This window comes from Diplotaxodon limnothrissa, linkage group LG12, assembly GCF_057381915.1.
Source record: "Diplotaxodon limnothrissa isolate DT_005_m linkage group LG12, D_limnothrissa_male_GT1.1, whole genome shotgun sequence".
In the NCBI taxonomy this organism is placed as follows: domain Eukaryota; kingdom Metazoa; phylum Chordata; class Actinopteri; order Cichliformes; family Cichlidae; genus Diplotaxodon; species Diplotaxodon limnothrissa.
In genome coordinates, this window is record NC_140607.1 from 6,254,372 (window position 1) to 6,279,636 (window position 25,265).

Consider the following 25,265-nt stretch of genomic DNA (forward strand, 5'->3'; position numbering starts at 1 on the left):
TTGGTTTTCTTTTTATGTAGCATTGTAGTTTGATGGAGGACTATCTGCCAGACACATCTCATGCTACATCAGCGACCGCATTGAGCTGAAAACCTAAATTTAAAAACATCACATTGCTCATATTACTGCCTCGAGACAGAGATATTGTTTTGAAGCTCGTTGGAGGGCAAGATAAACTTGGTGTACTGATTTATTTACTACAGTAGAATGACTCATGTGTGAGCGTCTGTTTCCATTTCCATTCAAAGAGCTTTATTCTTCGTCACAGTGCAGACAATAACGGGCACTTCCCATGAATGATTCTGATATTTAGACACATATTTTTTAAATGTATCGGCATCTTTCTCATTTACTTTAATGATTCTGTTGTTTCACCACCTTGAGTGTATCCTAAATTGGGCACTGGACTGTCACGTTTATATTGACTGATATCAAAGTAAATCATCAAAGTAAATGTAGGCTGATTTTGCACCTTCTTAATACATGAATTTATCTGGAAGCATTTTCAAGTTTGGTGAGGATCCAGAAGAATTCACAGCAAAGCTTTGGAGTAAAGCTAAATCTCAGAGGATGTGTTAAGTATTCTGAAAGTCTTTGTGGTGGAATAGGTTTCTCCCCTTAGCCGAGGATAAAACTGCTCCGATTGCCTTGAAAATAACTCCTCGTCACTCTCTCACAGACCGAGTGTTTCAACTACATCCGTTTCCTCCAGAGCTACAACCACACGCTCCTCTACACCTGCGGCACCTACGCCTTCCAGCCCAAATGCACTTACGTGGTAAGTACACGTGTAGCTCCGTAGATAGCAAGTCACAGCGAGCCTGTGCTGACAGGTGTCTACTTGAGATTTCTGCCACCTGACCTGAGGCAAAGACCACTGTGTGACAAAATAAATGCAATGGAAAATAAGCATCTCAGGCAAAGGTTAGCCCAACGTGTGAAGGCCCGTGCGCGTACACGTGCACGCATATCGTGTGACATTGATGCAACAAGACAACATGGCGAGCTGTGAAGATCTGGTCCTTGCAACGGACAGACAGACCTTGCAGCTGTGCAATGTAGGTCAATACGTACTGATGATCCTCATTATGTGCGTGTGAATCTTTGCACGTTTGCAGAATGCAGATTCTTTTACCCTCAACGCTGCAGCCCTGGAAGATGGGAAGGGAAAATGCCCGTATGATCCCGCCAAGGGGCACACTGGCCTTATAGTGGGTAAGTATAGCCATGTATATATTCATGTGTGAGGAATAGTAGTAAAAGTTTTTGGATCTTTCTGAACGGATTTAGGATTGTTAAAGAATCACTTTATCCCAAAAAGCAAGACAAATCCCATTGACTTCTATTATCAACAAAAACACACAGTCAGCTTCTGTTGTTCCATCTCAGCAGTTTGTATACTGAAGGGAACAGCCCCGCAGTTTTTACAGCTCTAAAAGAAGCATTAAATGTCCATCAAATCTCGACAAACTGCTCATGCAGAATTTCCCATCTGTTTTCTCGCCATACTGTTGCTCTGAGAGTCCAAAAGTCCAGTTTAACTTGCACGCTGCATTCCCTTCACTGCGGACAGCTTCAGTGAACCTACAGGCGCCCATTCACCGTCCTGCATTTGTGTTTCCCAGCTGAACCACTGACCCTCTCCCATTGTAAGCCGGTACAATAGTCACTAAAAAAGAATGAAACTAAAGCTTGCATTTTGTTGGTACAGATAAGGAGCTGTACTCGGCAACACTCAACAACTTCCTGGGTACAGAGCCAGTCATTCTGAGAAACCTGGGCCAACAGCATTACAGCATGAAGAGCGAATACTTGCCTGCTTGGCTCAATGGTAAGATTTTCTTTTTTTTTAATGAACACATAAGGCAAAGAAGAAAGAAATTATGAGCCCAAAGCTGAAGAGGAAAGACAGGGTGGGACGAAAAAGAGAATAGCAGGAGCAAAAGTCTTTTGTCCTGGGAGATTCTCACATGGATCCGGCTGCTGAACGATGCTTCAGATATTTAGCAAATTCTAAATAAATTCTAATATAACAGAAAATATTACATTTTCTGTTAAAAGTCAAGCCATAATCTGTAAATTAAGGCTGTAAATAAAAATGTGGAACAACTGAGGCCAAATATAAAACACAATAAAGATGAACTACACAACAGGTTTCTGCACACTGTTAGTCTGTTAGTCTTGTAGGTAGTTATTTATATATGTGTAAGAAACCCGCTTTTCATCCTGTGTGAATCAATCCCAGCTGCTGTGTTCAGAAGAAAGATGAAGAAAAATGTCAAGTCATGCATACTTTTGTTTGAATTAAACTATAATATTCAGTCTTTTTCCCCCAAGTTACAACATTACTGACAAATTTAACTTGTATTCCATTTTTTAAAAATCACAATAGAGGGAGATAACATTCACTTCCTTTTAACAGAGTTTCATAAAAAAAAGAGCAGGAAACATGCAAAAGAACAAGAGAAAGAGAACTGAGTTGCAGGAAATGAAGACCGCGCCTGGGCTGCAGCGAAGGACGTTATCTCTTGAGGGGGGGCTGAGTGGGGGGAGAGGAGCCAGGCACTTGGACAGAATTGAAGAAGAGAGGAGAGGATGAAATCACAGCAGGAAAAAATATGTGATGGAAAGACAGATATGAGGATTGCTGATGAAAAGATTGAGGGACTGATGAGGGGAACGGAGGAAGGAGAGAGGGAAGAGGAACATACAGCTGAGGCAGGGCTTTGGACTGATATGTCCATTCATTATTCATGCTAATACAGAGCTTTTATTAAAAAGCCGACCTGCAAGGAAGCAAGCCTCATCTTAATTTAAGCAATTCTGACCAGCCTAAAAGCATTTAATTGGCCTGGGTTTCAGCTGAGAGTTGTAGTGCACTGTGATGATTTAAAAGGCGGCTTCAGAGGCTTTAATACTGAAAACACCAGTCCATCTGGGGAACCACGGTGTCCTTGCAATTTAAAAAAATACACGTTTGCATAAAAATTGTAGAATTGAAAGCCTCCAGCAGCTCGAGTCCAAAACTGTCTGTATCTGCTGTTGCACATTCAGAACCTAATGAGGAGTACAATCTGAGAAACAGAACGGTGTCTAGAGAAAGTAAAAACGCGCATGCACGCAAACACACACACACACACAGAAAATGGACCATTAACAAAAAGGTAGAGACACAGAGAGTAAAAATGGCCAAGAAGAAGAAGAGCGATGACAGAAAATGACAGAAGACAAAGAGGTGAGAAAGGGTGTCAGGGAATGAAATAGAGGTGTCAAGCTTTTGTGCTTACACCTGTTTTTGTTGTGATTCAGTCCTGCAGGGCGAGGCTGTCTCCGTGTTTCCATGTAAATATCTGATTCTGATTGTGTGTGTTGCATGTGCAGAGCCTGACTTTGTGGGCTCAGCCCTGGTGAGGGAGAGCAGCGGCAGTAAAGAGGGCGACGACGACAAGATCTACTTCTTCTTTACCGAGCGAGCCATGGAGCTGGATTGCGACACCGAGCCCAACGTGGCCAGGGTGGCTCGCGTCTGCAAGGTAACGCCTGACGCAGCGGATAATCAAAACGGATCCCAGAACAGATTCAATTAAGAATCTCCTAGTAGCGCCTTAACCTGGCACCTGTGGGCGTTTATTAATTGGGAAAAACACAAACTCATTCAAACAGTAATCAATCTGTAAGTGCACAGGGACGGATTTGACTGCAGAATTGTAGTTTCATGCACACTTGACTGGAAATCAGCTGTTTTCCATTTTCTCCAGCTGTTTTGGCAGCTGTTTCTGAGCACTTAATAATGTGAGGCAGCACTTGCTAACAGTTACAGGCTTCAGCTGGAGGCGCCCATATAAGGAAGCAACCAACAGAATTGATTGAAATGATAAACAGCATATAGAGTAAATACATCGACTATGCAGAGTTTTCCTTATAGGTACAAATTGGAAAGTAAGTCTCTCCTGGTTGTTCACTCAGATGCATTAGCAACTCGCCACTCCTCCTAGCAAAGCAGTGATGAAAGATTTATACCTCCACAATACCCTTAACCCAACCTTGTCAAATAAAGAGTAGTGGTCAAATCTCATCAATGACTCCACAGCAGCTCATGTTGTCATTGGTGCAGCATTTAAACTGATAATTAATTATGATTAAATTTATGTAATAAAACCTGTTCACATTGATTTTGTCATTAGTTGCCTTTACCAAGGACTATACTCACAAACTACAATGAGCCTGAAGGTAACAGCGCATGGATCAGTGTTAGATATATTGCTAACATTAGCTAATTAGCGCTTGTCTTTGCTTTGATAATGAAGAATTTCTTGTCACAGTGTCACAGAATTAGTGACTCAGATAGACCACTTTCTCGGGTATATATCTGCAACTGCTCATTAATGACAATTATCTAGTCAGCTAGTCACATTGGAGCAATTCAGCGCATTCAGGCATGTTGGCATGGCCGAGACGACCTGCTGAAGTTCAATTTGAGCATCAGAATGGAGAAGAAGGATGATTTAGGTAACTCTAAGCATGGCGTGGTTGCTGCAGCGAGACCGGGTGGTCTGAGCATGTCCATCCCTTTACGACCACAGTGTCTCAAAATCCAAATGGCCACCTTTGGGATGTGGTGGAGATTCTCATCATGGATGTGCAGCCGAAAACTTTGCAGCAACTGTGTGATGCTGTCGTGTCAACAAAGAATGTTTCCAGTATCTTGTCGTTGAAGAGTTAGGGCAGTTCTGAGTGCAGAAGGGGCTCCAACCAAGTACTACTAAGGTATAACTAATAGAGTATCTGGAGAATAAGTATTTGGCTGCCTGTTTTTTTTTTTATATGCTTTCATCCCGATGGCGCTGTGTTTGTATCACAAGACCTAAACATTATAAAAGAAGAAGTGAGTCAGAACTGCCTTTGTAATGACTAAAAACCAGAGTGGATGCTGTATGAAGATCACAAGTGCCCAGATTTTGCAGTTTGTTCACATATCTGTTTATCTTCTAGAACTGCTTTCACAACACAAAACTGAGCGCACACAAATGAGTAGCGAGATAACGTGGGAACCACATCTGTTTACTTAAATGAACTTTTTCTTTAGAGGCTTAAAAGCTCAGTAGCAATCATAAAACCTCCAGCTCAAGCATCAAGAGCACATTTAGTCAATGCCAAACCTCCCAAGCAACCGGCATACAAGTTTGAATTAAACAGCATTGCTCTGTTCATGTGCATTTGAAGTTTTCATGATCATATGAACATGTTCTGCTATAAAAATACTGAAAAAACCCACAACGTCTGCACAAAGCCAGCTGTCGCGTGTTTTTGTAACAAGAGCAACAGAACTTCAGCTCACTGCCAGTTTACTAACAATGTGCTACACCGAGACAGTTGCACTGACATAGATGTATTTGGTAATTAATGCATTAATTTGCTTAATGAATGGCCTCATTAGGACAACTGATTAGGTTTGATACACCACAGTGATTATGGCCAGACACAGACAGAGGTGATGTCTGCTATGAGGCGAGTCGACGAGAGTTGAGACGTTCAGTTACCGTTACAGAAGTAGAGTGTCACGTTACACTTACTTATGCTGCCATGTAATCTTAGCATCTTTTAAACCAGGCAAACTATAAAAGCTGGAGACAGATTGCTAATAGTCGATGGAGATGTATGTAATTTAGTGTTGAATATATGCTCTGGTTTATGGGAAGCGCCCTTTAATGTCTGCGAGGATGAACAATAAAGCTCTCTGAATGAAATTAGAAACAGATGCTGTTACATGATGTGTACTACAGCAATGAATAATTCAGCACATTCTGCTTATACCCCTATTACAGCAGGAGCACAATATCTATGTCTCATTGCTATAAAATGAGCATTTTTGTGTTTTCCTTTTTCTTTTTTTCACATCTGCAATCACTGAGGACAATAAAAATGAGAGGAATGAGGCAAATGCGTCTCTTTTGTGCCCACAGAGCAATACAGAAATAGACCGCTCGTCAATATAGATTCCATTTTTATTGTAAAAGTTAATATTGTTAGTGCCTTTATCTTCAATTTTCTCGGGTAGACCTGAACGTCTCAGGCTATAAAAGCTCTTTCAGATCCTTTTTTCAACATGACAGAAGCTCAGTCAGCCAACTGATGCGAAAAAAATTTCGTATGTATATTCAGAGTAATTACAGTGTATTTACTCGGATGATATTTGGCTTTTGTGGGGTGAAGGCGAGGCCAATGAAATGCAGAATTCGTGGCAGCCTAACAGGAAGGAGAGAGAGAGGCCAGCCAGCTCAAAGCGAGCCACACAATACTTTGTCACGGTAGAGTTTTGGTGTGTCTAAGAACTAAAACGTATTCAGTGTTGTGTGTGTAACAGTGGGCACCATTTGGTAACCATGGCGATACTTCTACATTCAGCATGTGACTGTGGGGCTTTTACCCGGATAAGAAAGCAGAGGGCTGCTGTGTTGGTATCCTCTGTTAAGATCGTTAAATAGACACAGTAATCATCCCACAGTATTTCCACTGCTTCTGCAGACTTGTTATTAATTATCATGTACAATCGCTTAATAACAATCAATAGGAGTCGTTTCTTGATAAGCTGCTGGAGCCATCAGAGAACCTGCGTACATACAGGGAGTGCTATACTAAAGTAAAGAAGTAAAGTTTAGTATTTAAAACTAAAATTCAAGAATATATATATTTTTTTATTTCAAACAGTTAAAAAAAACAACTCTTTGGTTTTAATCAGCTACTTGATTAAATATCAAGTGGAAACTGAAAAATCCTCTCTGAACATGTTTTAAAACGATTAAAAATAAAGTACTCTCTTTCATCGGATCAGGTCAGATCGAGTCTTTTAATCTTTGAATCTTTGAATTTCTATTAAGAAAAGAAATGCCATTGTCGGTGTACGTGCACTGAAGTTTTCACATCACATCAGCTGGATCTGAACTAGGCAAAGCAAGTATGCTGTCACAAAGTGACTGCAGTGCTTAGTCTTCTTAAAACGAGATTAAATGTTTCTTGCTTCAGAAAACGAATATGAAATCCGTCCACTGGTCCCAAACCTTGCTGTTATTCGTATTAAGTCGTATTTATGTTTATATTAAAGTGTTACTGAATGCAAACGGTGGGTTAAAAAAATAAGCATTAAAAAAATCCTAAAATAATAATCGTTAGTCATAAATAAGATTTGATTTGTGCTCTCTCTCAGGGCGATCTGGGTGGAACCAGGACCCTGCAGAAGAAGTGGACCACCTTCCAGAAAGCCCGGCTGGAGTGCTCCCTCCCAGAGCGTCACGTCTATTTCAACAACCTGAGAGCCGTCTTCACCCTGCCGGGGCAGGACTGGCGGGGGACCACCTTCTACGGCATCTTCCACGCTCAGTGGTAAGTCGGAACGACAGCGGTGCAAAAGAGACCGCAGACATCACTTTGTTTCAAACTAAAACCCAAATAGATGTAAGTTAATTGCCACATATGCTATCAGCTGTCATCTGCCAACCTGTCAGCCTCTTACTCAAACCAATGGTCACTCTGAGAGGATGGCTCTAATTATGTACTTTGCGTGATTAGGTATTTCCTGCGTAATGAGGCCTTTAGCTGACATTAATGTGAGTTACTTTGAGAGAATACGAGTTGAGTGTCCCTGAAAATGTTTTACTGCTTTTATTAGAGATTAAACGTCTCGTGGTTTTAATTTAGCTTTGAACAATGGTGGGTGCATTTTCCAAACATATTACATCAGCTTGTCGAGCATTCATTTTCACGGCAAGACAAAGGTCTTTAAAATCATGCATGACTCCAAAGTGATCGGTCCAATCAAAGTATTTATATATCTTGTTTTAGCAACTGCTTTATTTTATAGGAGCAGAAATCCACCCTGAGTAAATCAGATGTCTCGTGAACACACCGTGCTGTTGTCCACTCGCTGCTGTTCCATTTCAAACACAGTGGGATGAAAATTAAGTCATTTTGAGCGCAATAATTAAACTACAAACTGTTAATTAAAAGGGTGTTGACAGTCATGATTCAGCTGTGAGAAGTTACTCCAGCATTATTAGCGGAGTAAAGACGGCTGTTTGTTGGGCATCACGGCAGCGTGTTAATGAGCTACTAATCAACAAAGAAACTGGAGCGAGGGCGGAAGGTTGTCCTCAGAAAGTTGGAAACGTTCTCTGTCTCCAGGCAGCGCCCTTTGATGTGAGTCTTTTGTGCTCTTCAGTAAGATATCATATCGCAAACTGAACCGGCTTTGAACTTCCAGCTTTGTTTCTTGCTCGGAGTTCCTTCTGCTGCTTGAAAAGAAAAAAAAGAGCCTAATCCCCTCGTTCTTTCTGTGTGTGACTTGCTGGGGTTTCCTTAAAGCCCCCTGGCTTTGATAGAGATAACATTAAGATAATTGGACATTATGTAAATGATGACTCGGGAGCTCAAGCCATAATGTGACTGAATAGGGCTGCGTTTTAACTCGCTAAGACATCGGCGCTGTCCTTTGGTTGTGACGTTGACCTTATAAACCCGCAGCTCTGTCACACATTAACAGGAGGAGCATTGTTCTGAAATGGAAGAGGACATCGCATCATATGACTTCATGAACTCGGCCTTTCAGAAAACAAAACACACATTGCAAAGAAAAAATGGAGAGAGCGTTTAAAGCTAAATAGCAATAGCTGTAAATTCGGACTTTGCTACTTTTCTGACTTGCTCAAACTTGCTCTGCATCTAAAGGTCAAAGGTCACTCTTTCGAGGATGCCGATGTTCACATTTTGGACAGAGACGACAGATGGTTTGAAAGAGGAGTGAAAGAAGCCGTCTATGTCCACTGTGAACGACCATCTTTGAACAGAGGGCGGGGCTTACAACACCAACTGTCTGCCATCTATAATCCAGTTTTGAGATCCCTTCTCTGGCGCCTTAACGCCCACTCGCACCCTGGGTCATTTGACCTCAGTAAATCGCATCATAGGGTGGGGCCAGGTTTCACAGCGGGTTCACCCAAAACCTTTGATTGTGGCCATGTCCACACTAATACGTTTTTGTTTGGAAACGCATGTTTTTCTCTCCGTTTTTGCCTTCCGTCCACACTGAGACGGCGTTTTTGGTCAAAGAAAACGCAGCGTTTTGAAAAACCTCTCCACAGCGGATACATTTGAAAACGCCGTTTTCACGTCGCAGTGTGGACCGCGACACCCGGAGCCTTTTTGAAAACGATGACGTATTCTAGTCAAATGATGCAGTCATGTGACCAATTAAACAAAGACAGCGGAGGGCATTATACAGCAGTTGTTTTGTTTGCTCTCAATTTTGACAGCCCTATTAAAGATTAATATCAGTTTGTACATGCTCCAGATAGCACTTTTGCAACTTTGTACTTTTGTCTTACTCGCAGCAACAACTCCTCATTGTCTGGCCGATTAAAAAAACTCAGTCATTTTCCAAAGAGCCGGAAAGTAAATAAACAGCAGACAGAAATGACGCAGGTTGAATTGTCTTACATTTCACTCATGCGTAATACAGGAACGTAGCGTTTTCGATGGTTGCAGTGTGGATGAACAACTGGTCGGAAACGCTTGAAAACAATAGTGTGGAGCGTTTTTAAACGAAAATGCTGTTTTCAAATTGATCCGGATTAGTGTAGCCGTTTTCACACCTTGGATCATGTGATTAGGTAGAGGATCAATAGGGGGTGCAGGACCCTTTTGGGGACACTCCCACAGGGCTTAAATTTGTTTAGAACTGAAGAAGCTTCTCGGATGAGAGGTGAAACGTCTTCAAGGAAACTTAAAGAAGTCCAGACGCTTTTCTTTCCAAGCTCCTTAGATTGCTCACAGTTATATGCCTGTCTGTCAGTGCCTCAGTTTGAGAGTGGAATTAAAAAACGAGTGGAGGGGGTAGTTTCATTCCGGTGAATGAGCATGGAAATTAAAGATATTCGTGAGATATCAAGTAAAAGTATAATTTAATGTGTCTGTGTCAGACGTCAATACCCAATTTGAGTCCCACTTGGATGTCTGAAAATGTGTTGGGGAAAAAAAAAATTTTGAAGAGCTCCCGAATCCCCGACCTCACCATTAAATGAAATGCATTTCCTGAGTCACGGCACTAATTGATGGATTTCACTGGCGTATGAAGGAACCCTCGTACATGTGCATCAATTTGTGCCTCACCATGGAAACAGTGGAGATGTGTCAACAAATCAGTTTTAGACCATACATTTAATATCTATTTACTACATTGTGATTACCGGGAGGGTCGTTTAAAAGCAGCACGCTTCACTGCCTGGTATTTTTGGATTCTGCTATTTTTAAACGTACATGTTCACATCCTGTTGAGTGTGTCTCGCTGACTTGTACGACAGGTAATTTGTCTCGATTATTACTGCCACACATCACCGATTCCCCCATGTTGCTGCCATGTTCCAGGGGTGACGTGGACGTGTCAGCTGTGTGTCAGTACCAGATAAGTAACGTGAAGGAGGTGTTCAAAGGGTCCTACAAGGAGTACAGAGAGGCGTCCCAGAGGTGGGGACGCTACACGGGTTCTGTCCCCACACCGCGGCCGGGATCGGTAAGAAACTGCCCATGTCAATGTTTAAATTTTTGATCAAGTTGTAGACAGCTTCACAGAGCAGGAAAATAGTCCCTATGGGATAGTTAAGGAGGGAGGGAAAATGGGTGATGTGGCGTAGCTTGGAGGCCAAGGACATAATGATCCAGCGCCACAGGAAAGGAAGGAGAGGAAGGGGTGTTAGCAGGCGGAGGTGAGAGCCAGTACGAAGCAAAACTGAAGAAGAGGAAGGGGTGGAGGGAGGGCACTGGTTTGTAAGCCAGTTAACCGTGCCAACCTGTATCAGCTGCAGCTAAGAAGTTTCCTCCTCTTCCTCTTTCTCCTTCCTGGCCCTCTTACTTTCTCCTCATATCCTTCTCCCTTCCTTTCCCCGCTTCATTTCCCTCCCCTGTCCCTCCTTCTTTTCTCTCTTTACTGCAGTGTATAACCAACTCAGACAGGGAGAACGGCTACAACAGCTCCCTGCAGCTGCCTGACGCCACGCTCAACTTTGCCAAGAAGCACCCTCTGATGGAGGACAAAGCTCTGGGCCGCCTCCTGCTGCTCACCAAGGGCGTCAACTTCACGAGGCTGGCGGTGGATCGTGTCAGCGCCCTGGACCAGAGGCCGTACAACATGCTCTTCATCGGCACAGGTAATGAATCGTGATGCTGGCATGGGTGTTTGGCTAAAACACTGATGTTTTTATTGGGGGGAAAACGCATCACCAATCGTGTACACTCCCTCCTCAGAGCCTATTCCCACTGCTCAACTGTTTACACTGCACACACTTCTCCCATCCCTGGCACTTCAACATGAAAACTCTGATTGCTTCCATTGCTACACTTAAACTGAAGCAATTATTCAAGTCTTTTAATGCCCCCTACCCCTCCAGCGACTTCTCGGCTGCTTTCAGCGCTTCCACTTCAACTGTCACTTCAGCTAATTTTTGCTCTTTAACTAACGGCCCGAATGCTGTGACATTTCAACTGCAGTCGCTGCTTCCATTCCCACTGACACGACTATTCACAGCTCGCCGCCCGTCTCCGCTCACTGCGGCGCTAGAGACCAAGAGAGCATCTTGCTCTGGAGCTTCAAAAAGAAAAAAGGCGATAAAGTTGAATCATCGTCTTTAAGCAGACTGCACAGTGTTCATGATTTATGATGTTTCTGTTATTTTTTTGACCCCCATCTGTAGAGATGGGGTGTTCTCAGCGGGCCGGTGAAAATATATGACATGCATAGAGTGTTTGTCATAGAGATAAGAGCTTACGGGCCGTGGCAGCACAGAGGAACAGGTACTGGCATAAGGTACGGTAGCACGAAAACAACATGCCATCTGGCCAGACTTTAGCTGAGTTTCAATTAGGGGCTAGATTTGCATGCTGAGATCTGTCTTCATGCATCAAAGGAAACGTCTACACACCCGCGACTTAATTAATATCTCCAGTCAGTAGCCATTGGGCCCATACGCAGGTGTCCTGTTTTGGATCAGAAATCAGCCCGCCCTCCCGGAGCCTTAATCCTGGATAATACACATCTAATAGCGGATTCCAGGGAATGTGAATTTGAATGCAGCCCATCTCATGAATGGAAAGACTCCCCTACTTATCATTCAGATCACTGCAGAGACAGAGTGACTGGGACAACACTGACAGTGTGACAACAGCGGACTCGGGGCTTCTCTGCTGGCAGGCGGTGAGGCCAGCCCGGACACACACATGGCCGCTGCTGCTGCGACACAAACACACACACGCGCGGGCGCTAGCACCTTGCTAATGGACACACACAGATATGCACACTCTCTGAGGCAAGTGCAGTCATCCCCGCTTGTCGTGCTTCACGGCACAAACTCAACGGGGCCCTTGGCAGACGTGCGCTCGCAGTGCCAATTGGGCTGCGGGCTTGATTAGCTATTAGCGACGGCATAGCGACAGCTGATGTGAAAAAAAAGAGACAGAGAGAGAGAGAGGAGGAGAAGTGCTTGACAACACTGTTTTTAAACGGGGGGGAAAACAGGCTGTGGGATTGAGGGATTAGCCGACACTGGTCTGTGACGGCGTGAGAGGCGAGTGCGGTGATATGCCTTCTGCTTGCTATGCCTGTATGTGTATTTCCATCTCTCAAGCCCCCCTCTGGCTGCTGGGTTAGCTTTTCGCATTATCTGTGACAGTCTCGTAATCAAGAGGACCACAGAAGAAAGCGCATGTCAGCACGTAACACACACACGCACGCACACACACACACACACACACACACACACATCAAGGTCACCCCACCAGCTGTGCCTGAAATACCTTTCATCACCAGGGATCTAAACTTGTTCACAATGCCCTACATGAAAGGAGCACAGGATCTCCTCTTCCTCTTCCTCCAGCATCAGCTCCCCACACACCACTTAAAAAAAATAAAATAAAACCTCTTCAAATGCTGTTACCCGAGGTGTTGAAGGGCCAGGAGCACCTCCAGTCTTTTAAATTCATCTGTAGTTTGTTGCTGAGCTGGAGCTCAGTACGGCAGATGGATGTTCCAGCAAGAAGATTTCCTTTTCGTGACCTTTTCAATCACAAATTGATGTCGATGAAAACGATTGATGACACTCTGGCTTTGCGCATTAGTGATGCACGTTTTTCTGTTGGAGGGAACTTTCTACTCGTCTTCTGTTGCTTTTTTTTCCAGCCAATATTTTTAAATTTAAAATTTAAAGCCTGCATATATCTTAAGGTTTTCAAAAAAAATGTTCTGCACAGCCTTTGCACCAAACACCAAACCAAACAGATTTGCACGACAGCTTTGCACCTGCAGGTTCACATGCTAGCTAACACCAAATTGGACCAAACTGAAAGCTGATGCTGAAGGCAGGCAATCTCGTGAGGGAGAGGTGTGGGACTGAGAACTTCATTACTGAGTGAAAAGAGAGGCCCGTGTATCCATTTGCTGCGAGACAGTATCAGTTCTCAAAGAATATATTTGTGTCAGGTTTTTTCTTACACAGTCTACACAATAGCAGACAGGAAACAGGCAGAAAGTTACTCAACTGGAAAGAAGCATACCTCAGAATCGAAGTGTTTAAACCAGAACTACAGGAGGCTGTAAAAGCAGCCGAAACAATTATGATACTTCCAACATCTCCATGAAAAAAATAAAAAGGGGATGTTGCAATATAACAGCCTTATGATCGCGTACTTTGTAGTTAAAAGTGTAGTTAAAGTGCACAATTTTGTTGACTGGTCAACAAAACCTTCACATGCGCAAAGTTACACTTGAAGATAATGCAGGCCTTGCATTTTGTATTCAGTTAAAGCATGTCGGTATTGTATACATGTCTGACCCTTGGCGTGATGCTGATGTGTGGCCCGTAGCGAAGCTGGCCTTGTTTTGAGTCACACCAGGAAAAGCCCAGGTGTAATTAATAACACCACTTAGAGCTGCACTGAGGTCAGCTGCTCCATTTACGGCCTCTCTCTATTTGTATACCGGCTCCTCAGCACATCAGAGGGGCAAGGACATATGATCAGTGGTGTTAGTTTAGTTTTACCTGTTTTGGGGGGGGTTCTTGCCACAGCAAGAAAAAAAAATGCCATAAAACCTTAACTGTTGCCTTGCTAGCTTTTCAGACACTCAGCATGAACCAGGAGCAGTTGAGCAACACACTCACTGTGTCTTTGGCAATCAATAGTTCATGAAAAAAGTGTTTGCTGCATAGGTTATATTTTTGCAGCTTGTGCTTTAATATTTAAATTGTTGGCACCAAAGGAGTGCCTGTACATTATCATATTTCATCATTAATATTTAAATGAGCTCCTGTGCGTGTGCGTGTATGTGTGTGTGTGTGAATATATTAGGATGTCAAATGTTGTGCAGTCACAGGTGATTGTGTGCTGATCATTAATATTTAAACTGATGGCTATGCAGTGACAGGTGCATGGGGTAATTTACTGTAACATATCGCTATGGTACAAATGAACTGGAGCGCTGGCGCAGGTTTATTTTTGTAAATATTTGCCAAAATTGTATGATTTATATTTAAATTCCCTGCTTTGCTGTCAAAGGTGTGCTGGGTGTTCTGTGTTGCAACAAAAGTGCACCAAAGTAAACTCGATTGAAAACTGCCATGTGAATAGGACAGAAGTAAAGTGAGCTCAAATCTTCTTCGTCTTCTTCCTCTCTGTGCTGCAGCGGAGGGCTGGCTGCAGAGGGTGGTGATCCTGGGTTCAGAGGCCCACGTGATAGAGGAGATCCAGCTGTTTGAAACGGCCCAGCCAGTCGACAGCCTGACCATCTCCCACGCCAAGGTAAGAAAACAACAACAGGATGTGTTTCAGTTGTTGCTGGTTTTACACGTGAACGTCCATTCACACAGCCCAGAGAGACCGCTGACATGTGAAGTGAAGAAAAGGGATGAACTCACGCCAAATCACAACAACAGTTTCCTCAATGTGCTTTATATTGTAAGATAAAGACCCTACAATCACACAGAGAAAACAGGGAAAATCCCAACAACCATGGCAACTGTTTGTGGGTGAGATATATTAACAAGGGAACACTTTGTCTTCTAAGTTAACGTGTTAGAAGCAGGAAAAAAGGTGCAAGTTTAAAGATTTGAGTTTGACAAGGGTCAGACTGTGATGGCTGCCCGACTGGGATGAAACATCTCCAGAACTGCAGCTTTTGTGAGGTATCTATCCAAATGGCTCACTGATAGACACGGGGAGCAAAGGCCGGCGCCTGTGGTCCAATCCAACAGACGAGCTACTGCAACTCAAGTTGCAGAAAACTGATGGAAAGACATCAGTATGCACAATGCACCACACTTTGTTGTGTATGGGGCTGCATGGCCAAAGAGCAGTCACGGTGCCCATGAAACCCAAACTAGGAATAAAACAGCACATCTTGACCATCTCTGGCTTAGCTGTGTCCAGTCCTACTTAAACCCTTAAAAATAAAAGAGTTACTAAATGCTGTGCAGTCATATTTATGTTAGCGATAGCCGCTCACACTGTGAAACTGTGTTTCCTGCAAGGCATTCACAGTACTACACTCGTGTTGCACGCATGAAACATGCTGGTAGTTTGAGTGTTGCTCGAAGCATCTGACACCTTCCTCAGCCCCAAGCCGTTAACTCATCGGTATGTGAAGTGGGCGTTAATATTAATGTAGGATACAGCCCCTTAATTGGAAAGGTGTGGAGGAAAAATGTTTTTAGGTGTTGCCACATGCCGCGCGCTCGCTGGAACACGCTGACACCTCGAATCGCTCCGGTGCCCCTTTAAAACACTCGGCTTTCATTTAGTTCAGACTCAGATTTAGATTAAAAACATGCCTTCAAGGACCAGTGTGTTGGATGCAGTAGCACAAATGAAAGACAGTATTCACAGTTAGTATTCAGTCCACCTGTAGCTTCCTTTTCTGTCTCTTTAGAATCTCTTCATATCGTATCAATTAGCATCTCTGAATTAAAATGGAAAAAGCAAAAAAATAAATTCTAAATTTTGCCGATACAGCAGCAACCAAAATGAGGACACGACCTATGCAAACTACTCTTTGATCATTATCCTTGTTTATGGAGTTGTTCTCTAAGCCTGCCTTATGATGTCCTTCAACAAGGCAACAACTTCATAACAAGCATTTGAATAAAGTCGTATAATGGCCCTATTTTTTAAATAGCTTATTGGTAAGCTGTTGTATAAAGTAGAAAACACTCCAGCAATTTACACAATATATGTTGTCACTTTGATTTGTGGGACAGCGTTCCCAAAGGAGGGGAAAAAAGGATGCACAGAAGCATCTTTCCATAGCATTGATAGATTTCAACCTGCTCTAACTGTGGCTCCCATGCACATATTTCTGTGTTTCACCACAACCAGGGAGTGTGTCCTCTGCTTCAGAGCAGGCTGCTATGTCTTCACAGTATCCCCGAATGGACCAAGCAGAAAGACTCTAGCAGCGCCTTTAGCGAAGTGACGTCTACATTTGGTTCTGTTGCACACTTGGAAAGCAGGTGTCTCGATACATAAAGAAAGTCAGAACAGACCACATTTAATTCACCTCATCTTTTACTCTACTATTTGAATTTGAACTTTCATCTGTTTCCATGGCACCACACACTCCTAGGTGTATTGTTTTCTGTCTTTGCGAGAGATGAGAAATCTTAATGGTCTCTTGGGGATGGGGGCTACAAAGTTCCTTTTTGTTTTGGGAATCTCCTGTCTGGTTGCTCTCTCTTCGTGTGATCACATTCCTTCAGTGTGCTTTTTGACTCTGCTTTCCCTCTTTGTTGTCTCATCATTTGCTCATTGGTATCCAGTGGAGGCAGTGCTGCTTTGTCTTGTGATGATTTGTTGCCTGATGAATCTGAAAGTCTCTTCCCAAATAACAGTCATTCCAATCCTTCACCACAGCGGGGAATTGAACCCTTGGCCCTTCTGTTTTCTCGGCTTCTCTGAGCTGTCATCGGAGCCTGTGTGCTGACGGCTGCTGTGTCCCCGCAGCTCTACAGCAGCGCGTCCGTCGATCGATGGCCTTCCGACAGGGCGTTCCCTAAAGCTTCGTGCTTATCTCATTAATGCTGGCTTAGCTGCGATCAGACATTTTATAACAGCATTTTGCGAAAAGAGTGCAAACCAGATTGGATTTGGAGGGGGGGGGGTCAGTGTTATTGTAATTGAGAGTGATTATCCCATTATCTCCTCTAACCCCTAACTGAGTCACTCTCTCCCTCTCTCTCTGTTTATCTTTCTTCTGGATCTGGACTTTGTCTTCTTCTTCTCTTTCTGCCTCTCTGTAGAAGTACTTGTACATCGGATCTCGTTCTGAGGTTCTCCAGCTGCCCTTGGCCAACTGCAGCCGCTATCAGTCTCAGCCAGACTGTCTGCTCGCCCGGGATCCCTACTGCGCCTGGGACAGCGAGGGTAGGGCCTGCGTCCGCATCGACCTCCACCGAGGGTGAGACTAGTACCTATGTACACCCATCCATCCACACTATACTGAAAAAATTATTTGCTTTAAAGGAATCTGCTGATGTACAAATGTTAGACAAGCATCTGAATCACCCCTGAAACAAAATGTACCCCTTTAACTGTTTCACTAATTGGAATATTCCAGTGCCTGATTTCATTTATCCAATCATCATTATCTAATGATGATTGGATCTATCTTCCACTTCACTGCTCTAAATTATAATTAATAAGGAAAACTATCATATCTTTTTTCCACTGATTCATCTCAACAGCACCGCCAGTCCAGTCAACTAGTGACATGGCTCTAATTTACGCTCTTAAGAAAAGTTCAAGCTGGTTATATCCCTTTGTGACGAGTCGGTACGGCATCTGACACCAGCCAGTTACACTTCCTCTCATCTCAGCTCGCCTCGGGTACTCGTGTCGTGTTAAGTCTGTGTTTGTCCCAGATTTGCAAGTGTGTCTCTGCGCACCTTGCAAATCATCTCCTCTCATCAGGAATCTGTCAAGGAACCGGCAGCTAAAAAGTCTCCAGAGACTCAAAAACTGCTTAGTAATCATGCATCACAGTAACTGTGAGTCGGCAAAAGAACTCAGTGTATATGAACTCAACAGAACTATAAAGAACTTTGTTTTTATGATGTGGTTGAGTTTGCTTGCACTGATTTCTTTTATTTAATCATCACGTCTTTAGTTAAAGAAACTTGGAAATAACGATACAGGGCTCTAATGACTGCTGCCTTTTTACATCCTTTAGTGTTTTTGACACTGATCGATCTAGAAATAATAAAAATAAAAACTACTACGAATCCTATTACTACAGAGATTCCTTCATTTGCCAGTGAAATGCATAAATCCTATAAAATAAAATTTTTAGACTTTCAGCCTGAAGCTGTGAGGTAACCTTGGCTTTCTGTACTGTTACAGTTTTATTTTATTTCTACTGAAATATCTGTCTGATTAAATGCATTTTGTTGTTAAAGTGTTGGAAAAACTATTTTTCTGTGCATTTTTTATTGATTCCCCTTATTCTGTGCATGTTTCTTCCGCTACTAAAATGTTCTCGGTTCCTTATTGCAACATTATTAATCTTCCTCTCTGCTTTCTGCCCTCTTCTCTCCAGGTCCACCTCCTCCCTCTCACAGGACCTCATGCTGGAGAGGTTCAACCGAGGAAAAGCCAAGTTTGATAAGCCGGTTTCCATCCCCAGCCCTGGTGAGTGTGGCGCTGACACCTCTCTAGTGGCCCCTTGTGGGAATTGATTGTCAGTGTAGGAGCAAATCAGCAGCAAGTAAAGGGAATGGACTCAGCGAGTACATTTGAACTGAGCTGAATAAATTGAATTAAGCACAGGAGAGCTGGCTAGTGCAGAATATGAAATGGATTTATTATGGATGACACTTAACCCCCACTCTTGTCTCCTCTTCCCTGCACCCTCTGCCCCTCCTCCACCTCTCCTACGCAGAGCACTCCCGTCTCAGGAACGTCACCGTTGTGGTGGGCTCTGACATGGTGCTGCCCTGCCAGCTGGTCTCCAACTTGGCTCAGCCTTGTTGGGTTCTCAACGACCGTGAGCTTCAGCTGGGTGATCCGGAGGCAGGAGGGCCGCGCTTCGACCGGACCCTCAAAGCTCTCATCATCCCTGAAGCGGGCCAGTTGCAAGCGGGCCGCTACATCTGCTACTCTGAGGAGCAGGGAGTCAAGTTTCAGACAGAACGCTACCAGGTGGCAGTGGTAGCCAGCGCTCCAGTCTTCATGGAAGCACGGGCTCCGGACAGCAGCATGGGCCTCTTCTGGGTGCTGGTCATCACGCTCGGAGCAGCGTGCCTGCTGCTTCTCGTCGTAGCTCTGTACCTGCGCAGGAGGCTGAAGCTGGCCCTGGGAAAGGGAGTAGACATGAAGCCTCTCGAGAGCACCCTCGTATACCCCATCACCCTGCCTAAGGAGCCGCCCACCTTTGTGCCTAGCAAGATGCCCACGGATGAAGACCGCTTCTGGGAGACAGGTGCCAACTACTATTATTCAGACGGCTCCCTGAAGATCGTTCCCGGTCATGCCCTGGGGCCCAACAGTGTCAGCAGCACGGCGTCGCCCAGCGCCATACCCGGCCAGCCCATCCACTCCCCCAGCCGTCTCAGCCTCACAAACATCAGAGGCTCCGGTAGCAACGGCTACATCCGCCTCAACCTGAGCACAGCAGGGGAGGAAAGGGCTAGCGGGACTGGTGCTGGGGGAGGTGGGCTGGGAGGCCTCGGCATGGGTGGGAACGACTACTCCAGCCCCTTCAAGGAAGAGCTGAGACGCACCCTGCAGCAGAGAAGCGTGCTACCCGACGCCAACCCGGAGGAGTCGTCGGTGTAGGCTCGTCCTCCTCCGTCTCCGTTCCCCGAGTTTGGAAAAAAAAAAAAACAACCAACCTACCTCTGTCCTTTCGAGGATGCCTGCTCTCTCTCTCTCTCTCTCTCTCTCTTGCAACAACATGCTGTCAATTCCCCCGCGCTCTCTCTCACTCCCTCTTTCTCGCTCCACCAATGGCTGTTTGGCTCACTGTAGACATTTATAGCACACAGCATGTTAAATATACACACTCATACACTGTGTTCGAGCGACATGAACTCTTCTAATTATTGTGTTTTGGACAACATGCAGTCATGGTTGTGGCTTTTTCTGCTTCCACTGTGAAACCGCCACTTGTGTACATTGTGTATTTAAGAAGAAAAAAAAAAGACGAACGCAGGGGAGAACACCTCGAGCACGGAAATCAAACAAATGGCGTTACCTGTTCTCAGAAGGGCACATTTCTTCTACAAAGAGCGGACCAAGCGAAGCGTTTTGCCCCAGTTCTCAAACCACTTGACAAACGACAAGGACAACTAACTGGAAATATTGAACTGATTCTCTGTCTTTCTGCTCCTTTGAGACTTTTACAGCTTACTGCACTTAAAGACTGGAAGCGTGTCTTCCCTTTTTTTGTATTAGTGAGCCGAGAGTGTGCGAGCAGTTGAAAAAAAGCCTAATCTCTAAGCAAGACGACAATCATGTCCCCGAGCTTTGTACGGGATGGAAAGGAGAGAGGAGAGAGAGAGAAAGACAAAGAGAAGAAATTCAATGGAAAAAGACGTTTTTTAAATATTTTTTGTTGAATGAAGGACAGTCTCTCGAGACAGTTTGTATTTTCGCCCCTTCCACACCTTGTATTTACCACCCGAGAAAGACTTCGATCTCTTCCTTTTTGATTTGATGTGATGACCGTTGCTTTGAATTAAGACATTTCTCGTTATTCGTTTGCTCTGGAAATACGGCAGTGTTCAAATAGTCATCGGCGACTAACGGCTCCCCACTTTTGAATGACAATGCGAGGAAAAGCTCCTGGCGTTACATTACTCCTCGCACGGCCCTGCATGGCGACCTTCAAACACACCTTCAAGTCCACTATACTTCAAGTGCACTCCATATGACATTTATTAAGAGTCACAGAGTGTGACAGATAGGTGTTTTGGTTGCACTTTTTTTTTCTGTGGAAGCTTGTGCAAAGGCTATTTGCATTCAGCTCATAGCAGCTGAGCAGTAATTGCACACTTGATTTCAAATCGAAGTTGACGTGAAGACATTTGGCACGGAGAATGTAGCTGAGCCCTCGCTGTTGCGACCGCTGTGGATGTCTCAATAAGTGCTTTATATTCGATGTATTTGGTGAGGGTGGTAACTTGCACTGCCAAGAAAGAAACTACCCCTCCCACACACACTTTTACACACACACAGACACACTCACAGTCCTCTGAATCCCAACCATCCTGGACTACAGTGTGTTTGTGATGGATCCTTAAACCCCCTTGAAACCCCTCTCCCTGTTACCGACGCCCAGAGACGGACCCGGAGCTACTGTGGACTTATACAGACGGAGAATAATGTAAAACATGACGACATGAAGAGAACACACACACACACTCATACATACAGTGTTGATGGACAGACTGAATGAACCTGTACCGACAAACACGTGGCTCCAGACAGAAAGTGGCCAGAAACCAGTGAAAGGTATTGTTGCACTTAATTAAATCCATGAAAGCAGATTTAAGAAATGTCATAGCCATAAACGATTTCCAGTTCAGAGTTTTAGCACTTGCTGCTGCTCAGTGTAGTGTTGCAAATTATTTAGTTTTTTGGCTTCTCTGACACTTCGGTTGCCCAGAGTGTCTCTTAAAGGAGTAATTCAACATTTTGGGAAATTCACTTAAGGTGCTTTCAAACATGCTCTCCTTACTATTAAAGAAGCCCTGTTATACTGTTTTCCCAAAGCAGTGCTTATATTCATGAATTCTACTGAAGTAACTTTTGATGATTCACAGTTCAAAGTCCTTATTTATCTCAAACTGCTTTATACTCCTTCACATTTTCCAAAACAGTCATGTAGGCTGGTTTGGAGATGGGCCAGTTCTGGCCCCCGGGCTTTACGTTTGACACCCGTGTCTTTTATATACACTGACCAAGTGTGGACGTGTTTAACATGAGCACCCACCATAGTAACAGTATTCCTGTGACCAAAAACACTGAAAAGTACAGTAATCTTCACTGTTTACTTATGGTGAAAGTCTAAACACACAAGATCACCTCACAACCGTGTACCAATCTAAGAGATTGATGAACCCAATATGGTCACTGTCTGAAAAGGGTTTTATTAAATAACTGAGATACCGCTTTCACATCTGTCTGTTAATTATGATGCTGAAAGCAGGCCAACTGTAAATACACAAATGCCAAGTGCAGCCCAAAAATATGAAACTGGAACATCTTGAGCTTGAATCTGTTTTACACTTTCTTTGACAGAAAGTTAATAATGCATTAAAGGCCAAACTAGTTATTTCTTTACTGAACTGATGGATCTAGCTACCATGATGGTTCTCACCAGTTTGCAAACACATTTTGCTAACTTTTTTAAGAAATGTGATTAGCTGTTAAATTTTTGGAAAGTGCTAACAATGCTAATGCTGACTAATGCTAATCAAGCTACATTTGTAGATTTTATATCCAAGCACAGGCACACAGACTCCTGTACTACACAGTAGACCAATACGTGGCACCAACACCACAAACTCATTTAAGAGGTTTGGTGACTCGAATTAGCAGAAGTGAGGCCTAGAAAACAGCAGCTAGCTACAGGCCTTAACAAAATCCCAATAGATGAGTTATGAATAGCTTTAGACCCTCTACAGTTGTTGTCATGGGAGAGTCTATACTCAGAGGTCAAAAACTTTTTTTATATCCTTAGAGGAAATGCACTTTAGCACTGGCTTTGTTTTTCCAGTGCAAAGTTTGCCACTTAGCCTTTGAGATAAACAAAACTGACCAAAAAGTTGGGAAATTCTTGTAAGCATGAGCGCAGTCAGTCTGCTTTGTGATAAATAAAGCACAACTTCTGTTATGGGTTTCATAATTGCCTCAAAGCAAACAACTGAACTTCCACTGCTAAAGTTGTAAACAGTAATAGTCCATTAGCAAAGACCATTTTAACAGACGTCACAGGTGTTACTGGCCACATTAATTAACAACCCGTACCCGAATAGAACAGATCCTTTAATTAGTTTAATTAGTAACAACTGTACTTAGTTTCTATTTCATGCCAAATATTTCAAGACCAATGTCATAGTATGACTACAGTATAAGAATAGTTACCGACCTGAGGCCCGGCCTGGTTTAGCCCAATAAGCAGCTATTTATCATTTATCATGAGATTTGGTTCTCATGTAGTGACTTTTCTTTAACTTTACTGGACGCCACTAGCGCCATCATCATGTAAAAATTTGCATATGTCCAATGTCAAAAAGGTCTATCCATCCCATTTTACCAGCTTGTGTGTTTTTTTCCCATCAAAGCTGTCCTTGTGTGCTCTTTTATGCAAGTCTTGAAGTGCAGGTGCACCTGAAAAGCTTTCTCCCTGGCAAAAGATAAGAAAGGGGGCCACACACAGCCTGAAGCTTGTGGCAAGAGCATTTTATTAAAGAGAAAATCCTCCAGTGTGACAGCCATCAAAATAAGCTCACCCAAGGAAGGTCTTCCTGCCTAAAATCTCTGTTTCAAAACCTCTGCTGTACTTGCAAGTTTGAGGGTCTTTTCATTTCAGCCTCCTGCTCAGAATAGACAACTAACTACATAACTACATATCATTAATTGTTGGAAGTTTTCATATCCCATAAGTTTTAGCACGAAGCCAAAGCTCATATTATCATATTATTGAATTTTCCAAAAGATCGCGTTGCCCAAAATACGATGTGTTCCACGCTGATGTAATGATGTCCAAAAAAAATATTCTGACATACTTTCTGTTCCACTTCCAAGCAAACTTTGAAGCATAGCCAACAATAGATCAGATCGTGGCAAAGTCATATTGTGCATAACTTTTTTAGCTGTTTGCTGTTACTCACTCTACATGTTTTTGTCCTCCCTTTGTGCTCTGTCCATCAGGGGGTGGCTTTTATTTTTGGGACATGTCTGTCGGGACCAGCGGAGCACAGCAAGAAAGAAGGGGACGGACAAAAAAATGTGTTTTTGCCCCTCTGTGTACAGAGCCTTGAGAGAGATGTAGAATATTAATATGATCCCAAGGTTGAAGAGGTAGTCGACCATCAGCACTCCATCCTAGTGTTGCATGATTCTCTGCAAGTGGACTGTACATCTTTGATATGATCATCCTTGTACATCATTTTGTTTGATCATTTTTGGACTTTTACAGACACTAATATTGTGCAACACTAATGCTCTCTTTGAAAAAAGAAAAGAAAAAATATTTCTGGTTTTATGGCTCAAGAGTTGTACAGGATTTCATTGCTGCATTTCAACATGTTTACCTTTTCTAAGCCTCTTCACCTTTTGGAAAAGCCAAAGTAGACTGCAATTGCTTTTGTTCTTGTTGAAATATTGATTTAATTCAATTGCAGATTGATATTTAAGTATCAGCAGTCCGTCCAGTTTGCTGAATTGAGCTGATATCTGCGACCTTTCATATTTTATCTACAGCTTAATTTCCCCCGGAGCAAAATGAAAAAGAAGACATGAGACTGATGAACTTCCTGTTTACATGTCAGTCATTTATCTGCTGAATTTCTTATCTCCTAACTTAATGAAAGACTGAATGATGTACCAAAACTATTATTTAATTTTTTAGCTCCTGAAAGCCAAATAAATAGTGGTGGATCAGGAGCAGATCTGTGATTAAAAACAATATGTCAACATTATAGTATTAAATTCCCAAAAGCCAAAAGCTAAGAACACATTATCTCTTTACACTGGTACTTGGTTATGTCTTAATATTTCTCCTTTTTTTTAACAATTAGAATTTTATTTAATATAACATGTTGCAAAAACTAAAAAGATAACAGGTCTCAGGCTTGGAAAAAAATGCATGTGTAGTGTATTTTATGTACATTTCTTCACTTCCAGTGCATTTGTCTGCTTGTAATATTTTCTCTCACACGAGGCTTTAAGTTCTGCTGTTTTCATGCTTTATCATTTGGATTATTCTGTTACCACCCAAGGTTTAGTTTGTCCCATTTTTGCTTTTCTGTTATTGGTTTATTATGTTTGTTTTTAAAGTATGTTAAGTAACTTATTTCATTTGTAAAAACATGTTGATATTTATTACCATTGTACATATGTCCTTATTTTTTATATGTGTATAGACATACACAAATAAAGATAGAGATCTACTGGAGGTGTGCGAGCTGGTTTGTTGGGTGGGGAGGGTCAATTACAAAAACCTTTATTAAGTA

At 43.1% G+C, this 25,265-nt stretch overlaps 1 protein-coding gene across 1 annotated transcript in view; it reads left to right on the plus strand.

Moving 5' to 3' along the window:
- Nucleotides 1-24,161, plus strand: part of sema4c (sema domain, immunoglobulin domain (Ig), transmembrane domain (TM) and short cytoplasmic domain, (semaphorin) 4C) — a 119,185-nt gene extending 95,024 nt beyond the window's left edge. Inside the window, exons 6-17 of the mRNA XM_085367057.1 lie at nt 680-778; nt 1,119-1,215; nt 1,712-1,831; nt 3,382-3,533; nt 7,205-7,380; nt 10,417-10,561; nt 10,982-11,195; nt 14,720-14,835; nt 17,328-17,485; nt 18,623-18,714; nt 18,965-21,537; nt 23,962-24,161. Coding sequence (XP_085223183.1) covers nt 680-778; nt 1,119-1,215; nt 1,712-1,831; nt 3,382-3,533; nt 7,205-7,380; nt 10,417-10,561; nt 10,982-11,195; nt 14,720-14,835; nt 17,328-17,485; nt 18,623-18,714; nt 18,965-19,860 — 2,265 coding nt within the window. The 3' untranslated portion in view covers nt 19,861-21,537; nt 23,962-24,161. The remainder of the gene's footprint in view (nt 1-679; nt 779-1,118; nt 1,216-1,711; nt 1,832-3,381; nt 3,534-7,204; nt 7,381-10,416; nt 10,562-10,981; nt 11,196-14,719; nt 14,836-17,327; nt 17,486-18,622; nt 18,715-18,964; nt 21,538-23,961) is intronic.
- Nucleotides 24,162-25,265: the final 1,104 nt, after the last annotated feature.